Source organism: Mesoplodon mirus, assembly GCF_964341445.2.
Source record: "Mesoplodon mirus genome assembly, chromosome: 10".
NCBI classification, from domain to species: Eukaryota; Metazoa; Chordata; class Mammalia; order Artiodactyla; family Ziphiidae; genus Mesoplodon; species Mesoplodon mirus.
This window is the reverse complement of record NC_138986.1, coordinates 58,353,676-58,367,186: the sequence shown is the minus strand read 5'-3', so window position 1 is coordinate 58,367,186 and position 13,511 is coordinate 58,353,676. Positions and strand designations below refer to the sequence as shown.

General features: G+C 37.3%; 1 protein-coding gene across 2 annotated transcripts in view; it reads right to left on the bottom strand.

Annotated features, from left to right (window-relative positions):
• The window catches only part of CCNC (cyclin C), a 27,956-nt gene extending 14,445 nt beyond the window's left edge, over nt 1-13,511 (bottom strand). The window contains exons 1-5 of one of the 2 annotated variants that reach the window (XM_082634290.1): nt 12,762-13,511; nt 6,611-6,717; nt 5,678-5,762; nt 5,407-5,476; nt 2,568-2,619 (exon numbers count right to left, since the gene is read on the bottom strand). In XM_082634290.1, the coding sequence (XP_082490416.1) occupies nt 2,568-2,619; nt 5,407-5,476; nt 5,678-5,762; nt 6,611-6,717; nt 12,762-12,793 (346 nt within the window). In that variant the 5' untranslated portion in view covers nt 12,794-13,511. The remainder of the gene's footprint in view (nt 1-2,567; nt 2,620-5,406; nt 5,477-5,677; nt 5,763-6,610; nt 6,718-12,761) is intronic. The other variant, XM_082634289.1, reaches the window with a different exon arrangement.

The window sequence follows — 13,511 nt, the reverse complement described above, 5'->3', positions numbered from 1 at the left end:
CCCCTGACAGCCACCATTCTACTTTCTATGCCTAGTAATTTGATTACTGTAAGTATCTCATATAAGTAGAATCACACAGTATTTACCTTTTTGTGACTGGCTTATTTCACTTATCATAATATCTTCAAGGTTCATCCATGCTGTATCACATGAAAAACTTCAAACTTTGTCTGTCTACTTCGACTCACACTCTCCTCAATTCATTTTACATAATTCTGCCAGAATCATCTTCCTAATACACAACTCTGGCATCACCCTCATGTTGAAAAATAAAGCTTTCATAGGTACCGCCACTGACAACAGAACAAGCTGAAGATTCCTCACTGAAGGCCATCTATTATCTGGCCTTAGCCAGGTAGGGGGGCTATTTCCCACTATTTCCTTACTCACCATTCACTGAATGTAACTCAGTAGCTTTTCCTTATATTGATCAAACTGTTCAGTGCTCCTAGGCTATCTTTCCCCTGCATTTCCCGAGGTTCAAATTCTTTCTTCACCAAATTCTATTTAAGCCTTTTTGGATTCATCTAACAAATCAACTTTTCCCACTCAAAACAGTCATTACATTCTCTGTTACTCTCTTATGCCACTTAGTTTCTTCTGTATTAATATTTGTATATTGACGTCTTATTTTCTTGTCCTTAAATTCTTTATCACCACTGCATCCAGTATGGTGTTTTCCAGTGATAATGATGATGTTGTTGATGACAATGATAGTAACCACTACAGTTTACTGAGTATTATGAATTGAATTATCCACCCCCACCCGCCAAATTTACATGTTGAAGCCCTAACCCCCAATGTGGCTGTTATTTTGAGACAGGGCCTTTAAAGAGGCAATTAAGGTTAAATGAGGTCATAAGCATGGGGCCTTAATTCTACAGGACTGGTATCCTTACAAAGGGAAGAAACACTAGGGATGCACACACACAGAGAAAAGGCCATAAGAGGACACAGCAGTAAGGCAGCCATCTGCAAGCCAGGGAGAGAGGCCTCAGGAGAAACTTAATTTGTTGACGCCCTGATCTTGGACTTCCAACTTCCAAAACCATGAGAAAATAAATTGTTGTTGTTTAAACCACACAGGCTCTGGCATTTTGTTATGGCTGCCCTAGCAAACTAACACACTGAACAAAGCACGGTTCTAAGAGCTTTACTGATATTAACTTATTTGATCCTCACAACAACCGTATGACATAGATGTTATTAATATCCTCATATAGCAGAGAGATTATATTTTGCTTAACTTGTCATGTCGAAAGCACTGGGGCTGAAATTTGAAAACTAAGCTGTCTGGGCGATATAATACACTGTAAAATTTATGAAATAAGTAAAATAGTCTACTATAAAGTTCCCTATTCATTGGTAAAATTAATATGAGTGTGCCTTTTAGCCTTTGCATGAGAAATAAAAAACAAACCTTGGTAATAGGTATTTTACATTTTCAAAAATATACACCTTCTAAAAAGTCTGGAAAAGAGAGACTAAAGTAAGAAGAAAATAAGGCACCTATAATCTACTCAGAGGTGAGCACTGCTAACATTCTGGTACATTTCCTTGCAGTCATTTTTCAATTTTTTAAATAATTTTGATTTTCCAGAGGGCAATTCAATACTTCACCAACGGGATATATTTGACATATTAAATTCTATGGCAAAACTGATTATTACTCTTCTATGCTCAAAATAAGATATGACATGAAAAAAGATTGAATTAGATTATTACACTCCTTTCAGAAAGGAAAATGACCCCCAAAACATGAAATTCTGGCTCAGAAACTTAATACAAAATGCCTCTGCCTCTTCTGTGTAAGATCACAGAAGTAAAAAAAAATAATTTTAATTATCTTTTGTTAGGTGATATCTTTTTGCTTAACCTATGAAGATGGAACACAGCATAATATTATTACCTTGTGTACAAATACTTTACGATTGCTACTTTACAATGTTATTTCCTTTAATGCCATGATTCACAGGCACGTAAACCCCATGTTTTTAGGTAAAGAATTAAGGCCAAAAGGTAAAGCAACTTGTTCAAGGTTATACAGCTGCTGCTTAGAGACAGAACTGGTGCTTAGAATCAGCTCTACGAACTAAAGAGTCAGCATATTTTTCTGTGCCACATTTTTCCATAAAGAGTGAAAAAACACAATCCCCATCAAAGACATAATTACAATTGCTAAAGAAATAGTTTATTTCACCCACAAGAATGACACAATTGCTAGTTATTATGAAGCAATAAAGTACAATAAAATTGAAAAATAAAAATTCTTTCTTAACCTTATTATAAAATTAAGAGCCACAGAGTTGATGTTTTTGGCTCAATAGTTACTACCCATTTTTAGCATTAAAAGTAATGTCTTAGAGATAATACTTTAAGTGGTTTAAAAATTTTTTGTATTTTAAATTTTTTAGCCAAATACATTAGGCATAAAGGTGATCTCACCTCAGGAGATTTAATAGACCCAACTAATCTCTCATAGGTCTCATAAACTGAAAAACATCTATGTCCTATGGAGCTTTCTTTAGAATTACAATCTTAAAGCAAGATATATTTTTTGCACTTACATACAGAAGTAGCAGCAGAAATCAATCTTGTATTTGAGACTACTCCAAATTCCTAGAAAAAGAAAAGTAAACGAGATTAGGTACATAGTAACCCAATGAACCTAAGTATATCTGAGGTCTATTCAAAACAGGGCATTTCCTATATTCCTCCGATGTTTGCAGTTATCTACCTACTTGAGGAATAATGTACTTAAATCTCTAAATTTATGACCTTTCCTTAAAATTACTACACTTTAACACAAATGCTTAAATAATTTTATAATTTAATATTATTGGAAGGTACCAAATTAGAAACCAGACCCTGAAGTGACAGTGCCAGTTTTTTGCACTCAAATTAGTTTCCAAGAGTTTTTAGATTCTACACTTAATTGCCGGAATAAGTATTAACTATGCTTCCTTTCAGTTGAACCTGGACTACCAAACAGGTACTTCAGGGAATTTAATAATAAAACAGTTGAATCTCTGAAGAAAATAAACTTTAATATCACCAAAAGAACTCAAAAGACCGTACAAGCAATTATTTTTCTTTTCGGAACAGGAAGACAAGAATGATTAGCATAAGACTTCGGATGTCAGTTCCCATTTCCTCTTTGAACTTAATATACTGCCACTGTAAAAATAACAAAAATTTATGAGGTGATCCACCTTACACATAGTCTCATTTAATTTGATTAACCTTATAAAGTTATTAAAGGCTTCTTTTTTTTTTTTTTTTTGGCCGTGCGGTGTGGTGTGGCCTGTAGGATCTTAGTTCCCTGACCAGGGATCGAACCCAGGTCCTTGGCAGTGAGAGTGTGGAGTCCCAACCACTGAATCACTAGGGATTTCCCCAAAGCCTTCATTTTTAAAGCTGAAAAATCAAGAATTGGTTCCTTAGCCAACAGAAGAAACTAAACTGAATACAGTCTGTTCAAAAACCTTCAACCTGAATCCTTAGCTAACTGTGTGTGTTTGGGGAGGGGGGGATATGTATGCCTGTGTATTATTTATATTTGCATTTAAACCTCACACCATAATAACTGATACTGAAAATTAAATGCCTGAGACATCTTCTTAAATGCCATTTCAATACAATTCTCACACAACTGGACAAAACACAGAAAGATTTGGTCATAGTTAAAGATTTTTTAAAATGCTATAACCAAATATGAAAGGATACATCTTTTTCCAGGAATAATTCTTTACCCCAAATTCTTAAAGGAAAAACTTTCACCTAATAAATCAAAAAATAGGTTTCTATTCAGTAAGTCACGTAACAAAAGATATTTAACACACAAGACAAATTAAAACTCCAAGTTAATCTACAAGAGTAGAAGTTTATAAAGATTTTGTCTTGGTTTCTCATACTGGTTGTCCTTCAGATACATAAAATTACATGGTAATATTTGGAAAAGCCACCCCATAATACGGGCCTTTTATAAACACCTCCTTTTCCATTAAAGAACTTAAAAACAACAGAGCTGGTTCTGCCTCCTTAAATTACCACTTACAATTAAATTACATTTAATATTCAGGAATACAATTACTAATCTAAAGACATCATCTAAAAATAGAAACATATACAAAGGATTCATATTACTGAAGAGTACACGGATTATTATGAAGACCAGTTAATAATATCTGCTATTATTATCTGGATTTAGCTGAGCTCTCTCAAAAATACTAAAAAGGTAAATAAGGTGAGCAGAGATTTGGTCTCAGCTGCAAGTTGCCATCTCTCTTCTCTCTCCCTCACCTAATTTCCCAACCCTCACTACCCAAACCATTCCTCGTTAGAATATATACTGCTACAGCCACCCCAATCCTTGCTTTCCCTCTTGCTTTCCCTATGGCTTGTTATCCAGCCAATCATCAGGAGGCAGGAAGGGAAGACAGCAGAACACAGGAAGCATATGAAGGAGAAGGAAGAACATCCTCAGGTTATAGTAGACAAGCTGTGGCATTCATGGAATACTCCTTAGTGCCAAACAATGAATGTCTCAGAGGCAGAAGAGCAAAGCGGTTAAGAGCATGGGATTAGGAACCAGACTCCCAGGGTTTAAATACTGGCTCTGTCACTTATCAGCTACATGAACTTAATTTTTTTGTGTCTAAGTTTCCTCACTTATAAAATGAGATTACAACTATGTAGCCCATAGTTTGTTATGAGGATTAAGTCATAATTTGTAAGAGGAGTCAGAATAGCACAAGGTACATAGTAAAATGCTACATAAGTGTTTGTTAATTGAATATACAGAGATATGTATATATTTCTTTGATTTTGTATAAATTTCAATATTTTATATAAATCACATTATTTTCACACAGTTAATGTTAAAACTGGGGCAGATTAACCAATACACGTTGACTATACTTTGATAAAGAACAGAAAACTAGGACTTCCCTGGTGGCACAGTGGTTAAGAATCAGCCTGCCAATGCTGGGCACATGGGTTCGAGCCCTGGTCCAGGAAGATCCCATATGCTGTGGAGCAACTAAGCCCATGCGCCACAATGAGTGAGACTGCGCTCTGGAGCCCATGAGCCACAACTACTGAAGTCTGCACGCCTAGAGCCCGTGCTCCACAACAAGAGAAGCCACCGCAGTGAGAAGCCCATGCGCCACAATGAGTGAGCCTGCACTCTGGAGCCCATGAGCCACAACTACTGAAGTCTAAACACCTAGAGCCCATGCTCCACAACAAGAGAAGCCACCGCAGTGAGAAGCCCATGCGCCACAATGAAGAGTAGCCCCTGCTCACCGCAACTAGAGAAAGTCCGCGTGCAGCAACAAAGACCCAACAGAGCCAAAAAATAATTAATTAATTAATTTAAAAAAAAAACAGAAAATTATTTCATACCTCTACTTTGGATGCCAAAAACACACATGTAGGAGCCATTAATACAGGATCTATACTCTTCAGAGAATACCTAAAATATGATTAAACAAAGTTAAATGTCATTCATATAGAAAAACACATATGAAAACAGAATTCATATAGAAAACACTTATATGGAAAAAAATCAGGACAACTCTATGGCAAATACACGATTCACTTATATAAGGCTCATCAACATTAGATAAGAGTTTCAAATAAGCATTAACATATTCCCAAAATAACACAGGCCTACCTGGCATAGAATCTCTTGAAATAGACCGTAGCAGTGGCAATAACTTGTTGTCTTAATTTAAGATGTTCACCTAATGCTTGGATAACTAAAAGAAAAATAATAAAGTTAAATGTATTTTTGAAATCATTATATTAACATTTAACAATAACTTCAATGCAGTTAAATCATGACTATATTCATTTTTAACAAAGAGAAAAACCTACACATGCTATAAAGCTCTACTTGGATCACAGTGGTCTAGTACTAAGATTGCAAATTTGTTAAAAAAATATATAGGTACGCATAAACAACAACAAAAAAACAGAAACTGCCTCATAATAAAATCTACTCTTGAATCAAGGAGGTTAGATGATAGGTATTTCCCCTCTATCTTCTAAGTATTTTCAATGCTCTTCATATTATTACTCTTATTAGACCCCTATCAGCATTATAACTACTGCTTAATAAAGTTTATAAAAAACCCAAAATGAATCCTCAAAACAACAGAGAGGCAGGTTTGCATAAAAGTGAACTGAGGGTGAGAAAGATCCTGTGACAAAGTTACCACGTGGCACAGCAAGGATCTTTTAACTCTAAAACTCTTCCGTCCAAAGCAAACTTGTAAGATAGGAGTGACCAATACAGGATGTCAATCCAAAGAATCATTTATCCTCAAAGTACTTTGTTTTAGCCAATCTTAAATTAGGTTTAATGATGCATTATAAAGCTTAGGGAGATTAATATTTTAAGACCGTCTTGAGTGTCTCTGACATGTAAGATTCACAAAAGACTTTAAATCACTTTAAAAAAAGATACATGTTGTAAAAAGAATACACATGTAAATAAAAATGTAAAGTAGGGACTAAAACAGTTCATCACAAATTACTACAGAAAAACATTTTAATTCACAGGTAACCAACTGTACCAATTCAACCAATTAAAAAAAAACTTTACCATTTGTAAAAAATATCTGTAATTTCCAATACTCTTCTTCTGAGAGAAACTTTAAGTCCTTCTGGCGTTCCTTCAACAGATCCTGTTTATCCAAAATCCACTGCAAACTAAAAAAAGCAAAGATTCAGACATCCTACAGAAAATCAACTAACAAAGTTACAGGAAACATTCTAAGATTGAAGAGGTTGTTAATATTCTGAGAAGTACAAAATACAAGTAACCTTGAAAGACAATATTTTTCACATTTCTTGAAACTTTGACACTGAGAATTACCTCACTAATAAATGTAAATATGCCCTGAAAAAAATCTGCTCTAATCTTTTCTCTCTTCCTTCTCAGTCTACCTCTCCCCACCCCCACCTCTGTCACTATTATAGTGTATTTCATTGATTTTAAGACTGAAATCAAGATGCATCTTCAGTGATGCCTAGCATTTTAATGGGCAGTAATGTTTACACTTTCTTAGTGATAAATAATGGTGAAATTGACACTGACTGATGATGCCTTAGATTTGAAGTATATCTTCTCTCAGATGTTCATGAGTAACTAGAGTAATATTTCTACTTCACAAATTCCAATCATGTTAAAAGCTGCTTCAGAATTTATTTTACCAATAGCCTCCACCTCTTACCTAGTCTAGTCTATTTTTTTTTTTTTTTTTTTTTGCGCGGTATGGGGGCCTCTCACTGTTGTGGCCTCTCCCGTTGCGGAGCACAGGCTCCGGATGCGCAGGCTCAGCGGCCATGGCTCATGGGCCTAGCGGCTCCGCGGCATGTGGGATCTTCCCGGACCGGGGCACGAACCCGTGTCCCCTGCATCGGCAGGCGGACTCTCAACCACTGCGCCACCAGGGAAGCCCTAGTCTAGTCTATTTTTAAACAGACATGTAATTGACGTGATCCTCCAAAATGTTCTGCATCATGCTTTGTCACTCAGTATGTACTGTAAGTTTTACATCAATGAATTTTTTATTCAGCATCCTTTTAAATTGCTGCACAGCATTATGGATGGATCATGATTTATTTAGTTAATCCCTGTTGATAGGCATGTAAGTTATCTTTTTCACTATTACAAGTAATGCTTTAATGAACATCTCTGTAATTCACCCTTGTATATTTGATTAATATTTGGAATCATTTCCTAGAACTAATGGGTCAGTTTTGCTAGTAATTTTGATATGCATTGTCAGCTTGCCTTCCACACCAATTTCCATTCAGAGGAGTGACACATGAGGGTGTCTTAAAATACTTAACCCTACAGGTCACTGCCAGTCTTTTAAATACTTTACAACTTAAAGGCAAATTATTATCTCACTATTTTTTTTTAATTTACTTCTAAGGTTAAACATTTCTCCATGCCTTTATTGGTCAAATATAGTTCTTTGGTACATCGTAACCCTAACATGACCATTTTTCTAATGGGATGGTCATCATTTTATGATTAAGATAATCTTACGATCTAAAATTTGTGTATTATGGATAAAAAAATCATTTCTTTGTCAAATATGCTCTAGACATTCCCCAAGTTTAGCATGATCTCTTGATATTTAATGGTTTGCAATGCAGAAATCTGAATCACGTATTTATTCAAATCTATAGTTTACTTTGATTTTGTGTTTGTCACACATGGGAAGGCCTTCCCTGATACAAAATGATTTAAAAAAAAATCCCTCATACTTTCTAATATCCTTAAGGCTTTTTTCTTTCAATTTGTGATCAATCTGGAATTTGATACAGGGTAGAGTAGGGATCCAGCTAAATGTTTTGTTAGATGGTTATCCAAATGTCACCAAAGAATTTCAAGAAGTATAATTCTATCATTATATTTGGATCTTCTTTATAATTTCCTATTTTTAATTTGTTTTTCTTGTTCCTATGCCATCCTTTTTTTTTTTTTTTTTTTTTAATTTTTATTTGGCTGCACCGGGTCTCAGCTGCCGCACACGGGATCTTTTGTTGCCGCATGCGAGATCTTCGTTACAGCATGTGGGATCTTTTTAGTTGTGGCATGCAGGATCTAGTTCCCTGACCAGGGATCAAACCCAGCCCCCCTCCATTGGGAGTGTGAAGTCTTAACCACTGGACCACCAGGGAAGTCCCTGAGATGCTATTTTAACACATAAAATTGAGTAATTAAAAACTGGTATGGGCCTCCCTGGTGGCGCAGTGGTTGAGAGTCCGCCTGCCATGCAGGGGATACGGGTTCGTGCCCCGGTCTGGGAGGATCCCATATGCCGCGGAGCGGCTGGGCCCGTGAGCCATGGCCGCTGGGCCTGCGCGTCCGGAGCCTGTGCTCCGCAGCGGGAGAGGCCACAACAGTGAGAGGCCCGCATACCGCAAAAAAAAAAAAAAAAAAAAAAAAAAAAAAAAAAAAAAACTGGTATGGAAAAACCCCCTTGCTACTATTCTTCAGAAGATTTCTGGCAAGTCTAATTCTAATTATTATTCTAAGACCTGAACTTTAGAATCATTATATCAAGTCCCCAAAAAGGAAATTCATCCAAAATTTTCTTTGGGATTGCATTATATTTAAAGATCAATTAGGGAGAAATGGTATCTTTACAATGCTGGAATTCAAACTCCATTTATTAAGATCTTTATGTTCTCCAGAGAATATAAAAATTTTCTTCCTACAGGTCCTGCACATTTCTGAAGTTTATTCTTGAGTATTTCATATTTTCCATTGCTATTGTAAATTATTTTTTTCCATCAACAGTAAAAGAAAGTTTTCTATTTTTACATGTTGTAACTGCTCATCTTATTAAACCTTTACTATTTCTAATAATTTTTAAATTAACTGAATTTTCTAGTTAATTTTATCTCCATATATTGATAATTTTGTCATTTTTATATCTCATTATCCTATCAATTACATTGAGAGTAGCATATTCAGAACAATGTTAAAGAAGCACCCTAATTTTCCTAATGTGTCACCATTAAATATCTCTTGTTAATGCTCTGATATGTTTTTATGATGTTAAGTAATCATCCTATTATTGTTTTAGTAAGAGCTTTAGTCAAGAATCGATGTCGCATTATATTAAGTGTCTTTTTAATTCCTTTACTGTTTACTAACAGATTTCCCAATATTGACTACATTTCTACAAAATCAATGTCATTTTTTATACTTTTAACGTAATGTGGGACTCCGTTTGACAGTAATTTATATTTACATCAATATTCAAAAGTGACTGTTTTTAGTGCTATCTTGGCTAGATTTTATCAGTGTTATTGTGGCTTCATAAAGAGAATTGGAAAACTTTCTGTGTGAACTAGAACAACTTTAATAGCAGATCCTCTTGAAAGTGGGAAAAAATTTACCCATGAAATAATGTGGGCCTGGAGCAATTTTTAAAGAAGTAGCTCTCTGGTAACTTTGTTTTGGCTTTCAAATTTATTTTGAAAATGGAGATAACACAAAGGTATATCTGCGATTATTTACTTTTCTCATTCCTAATTTTGTATTTCTGTATCATCCCTTTTTTCCGTTATTCAGCTAGCATAGTTTAGTCTACCGTTTTGGTTTTCCCTTCCAAAGAACCAGCTCTTATAATTTCTGACTATTTTTTCCCTTTTAATATATTAATATCAGTGTTAACTTTATTAAGTCTGCCTTCTATAGGTTTATTTCACTGTTCCCTTTTAATACTCTTAAGTAAAATATTTAATTTTTATTCTTTTTCAGTTATTCAAGATGTTTTCTTATAAATTTGGCTTTGCCGCCTCCCATAGACATGAATATATATTGATCTCATTATGTTATTTCCTAGATAATATGTAACTGTTTTCAATTTCCTTTGATACAATAAAGTATCGAGTTGCTTTTGTAGTTTTAATGTTTGTTACCTGTTCATTACATCAGTCATCAGTCGACCAGCAAATGTTTAGTGTCCTAGCTTTACTGCATCAAGATCAAAGAATGTGTTGTGTTCTACTTTAACTTTCTGGAAAATACTAGGATTCTCTCTGTTCCAGAATTATCAATTTCTTCTCCACAGTCATTTTATGTTTTTAAAAAGATAAATTTCACAAATATTTAAAAATTTTCCTCACAGCATGCAATATGGAAGATAAACCAATTAACACCACATATCACCAAATTTAAGATTACACTGATTGGGTTTCCCTGGTGGCACAGTGGTTAGGAATCGGCCTGCTAATGCAGGGAACACGGGTTCAAACCCTGGTCTGGGAAGATCCCACTTGCCGTGGAGCAGCTAAGCCCGTGCACCACAACTACTGACCCTGCCTGCACTCTAGAGCCCGTGCACCACAACTACTGAAGCCCACGCGCCTAGAGCCCGTGCTCCGCAACAAGAGAAGCCATCGCAATGAGAAGCCCGTGGACTGCAATGAAGAGTAGCCCCAGCTCGCCACAACTAGAGAAAGCCCTTGCGCAGCAACGAAGACCCAATGCAGCCAAAAATAAATAAGTAAAAAAATTTATTTAAAAAAAGATTACACTGATTGTAAGACTCACCATTATTTCATATGTTACGAAGAAAAAAAATTGTCATGCTGATAGCAGAAATGTTAAAATGGGCAATTTAAAGCCATGAAAACAACATACTTCATGTCAATTTCCCTCTTTCACCAAAATCACCTAAAACAATGGCTTTCATAATCTTTTTGTTTTTACCGAATTGATTGTCTTGTCTTTCATATTTGTCACCTTTTGCAGATGAGGGACTCCGTGATTCTCAAGGGATCTGAGTAAGACAAAGTGGCTCCTTCCTCCAGGGCTATTTGAATTGGGAGGCAAGGACAGTTTTCCAAAAAAGCACATTTAATATTACAGTATTTTATATTTGAAAAGTGAAAAAACAATTGGTTTTATAAAACAGATCCTGGCCCCCTTTTGATAAGCCGACAGTAAATGAAAGCATAATGAGAATGCTTATCAAAAGGGGGCAGGATCTTTTCTTTTTTTAAGTTGAAAAAGGGCTGTAACTTCTGATAATCAACAGCTAGCTACCTGTCAATTCTCTCAGCTTCTTTCAAAGTTTTCCAGAATACCTCTTCTTCACTACAGAAATTTTCCATATTTTAATTTTGCCCAAGCAAATATTTTAGTGAATGAACGCAGTGCAAAATAAAAATATGATCAGAAGTAAAGCTTCTATAGCATCACATCTCCACAGAATCACTTATAGCAAGAAGAAAACCTGCTTTTCTGAAAACAGGTTTCAAAGCCCATTGTTTCTTTTTTCTAGTGCAAAAGGCTAAAAAACCGAATGAACAATATAGGAATCCATCTTCTTCGCACTCAAAATTTAGTTACTAATGCTCTCTTAGCATTAAAAATTATTTACACTAAGATATCATATTTATCAGGTTCTGTTCGTCTTTCAAGTATACAGTGTACAGCCTACCCAAAGTTAAACAGATGTATTTAGGGAGAAATGTTTTCACTATTACTCTAGCTCTTCCATGGTACTGACAGAAACAAAAATTCATGAAAAAATGTTAAAGACATTGGCAAAGTCCCTGGAAAATACATTTTTAAAACAAAATATGAGACACAGACTAACGAAATGGACAAATGTTGAGAGCACCTGTCCTATACCTTACAAACATAAAACTCCACCTAGGTTTAAGGTAGTGGCAGAAAGCGGTTCATGAGCAGAAACAAGCCTGACTCCCTCCTCTCCTCGGAGTAATATTAAATCCGCACAAGACAGAAGATGAATGACAAAAGATTACGATGCCGACCAACTTTAGAAATACCAGGCAAAAGCGAACCACAACTGTCCTGAAGAGCCAGCCTCACAGTTCTATACTGTGTCACATTTCCCATACCTGTGCCCATCCCATCCCAACCCTCACCGGCTCCGCTCCTCCTCCCCCCGCCCCAACTCCTCGGCCTAGCTAAACCAAGAATCAGAAGTTCAACTCCCGAACCTTCCTTCTCCGGAGACTGAACCCCCTTCCCTCCCCGCAACAGATTTTCCCCCCAACGAAACCCGGCCAGGGGGCGGGGTGAGGGGAGTCGTCCGAGAAAAGCTCATCACGCTTCCGGCCGCCGCCGCTTCCCGGGAGACTCCGCGGCGCTCGGGACATGGGCCGGGATCCAGGCCAAGGGGAGTCGCAGGCCCCGTCCACACAGCACCCCCAAGAGCCAGCCCCGGACAAGAAGACGGAAGATCACTTACTAGTGGGAGCTCTGCCAAAAGTTCCCTGCCATGGAACACAGCTTGCCCTGATAAAAAAGCACCAGCCGGCGGAGCGGCCCGCGGAGCGACCATAGACCCAGCCCTCCCGGTAACCGCGCTCCTCGTTCTGATCTGCACGGCTCCGCTCCGCGGCGGCGACGGTGAGAGGAAGAGGAGGGCACCCTATTCTCCTTGACGCCGGCCGGCAACACTCTACTGTGTAAATCAGTTCCTATGCATACAAGTTCCGGCCCGCCCCGCGGTAGCGGAGGAAGCCGGCGGGGAGGAGACAGACCTTGGAAGCCCTGAGAAGGGAGACGGGAACTGGCTCCCACGAAGGCTCGCGGCTGTCGGGAGGCTCTCGCGAGAGTTTCGCGTGGATTTCGGCCGGGACCCCGCGCGGTTCGGTCTTCTGCTGCAGCTCCAATTCGTCGAGAAGGGATGAAATGGGCAAGGCCGACGCCCTGTTCGGGCTTTCGTTGTTGCGTGGTTGCAGGCTTCCAAAGCAGCACAATGGCTTTGTATTAAAATATACGATTTCCCGACTTCAATTCTTCCTCCTGTGTTTGGAAAGAGACATAAAGATTATTTTGGCCTCAAAGACCTACCAAAACCTACCGGCACCAAGCCGAATACGTTCTTAATGGCGTTCTTTTGGAATGAAGCGCAAACTCTTAGAGCAACAATGTTTTCTTTTAATGTTAGAGACTAATAGTTTTGCAGAACAGCCTAAAACATTTTTCCTTTATT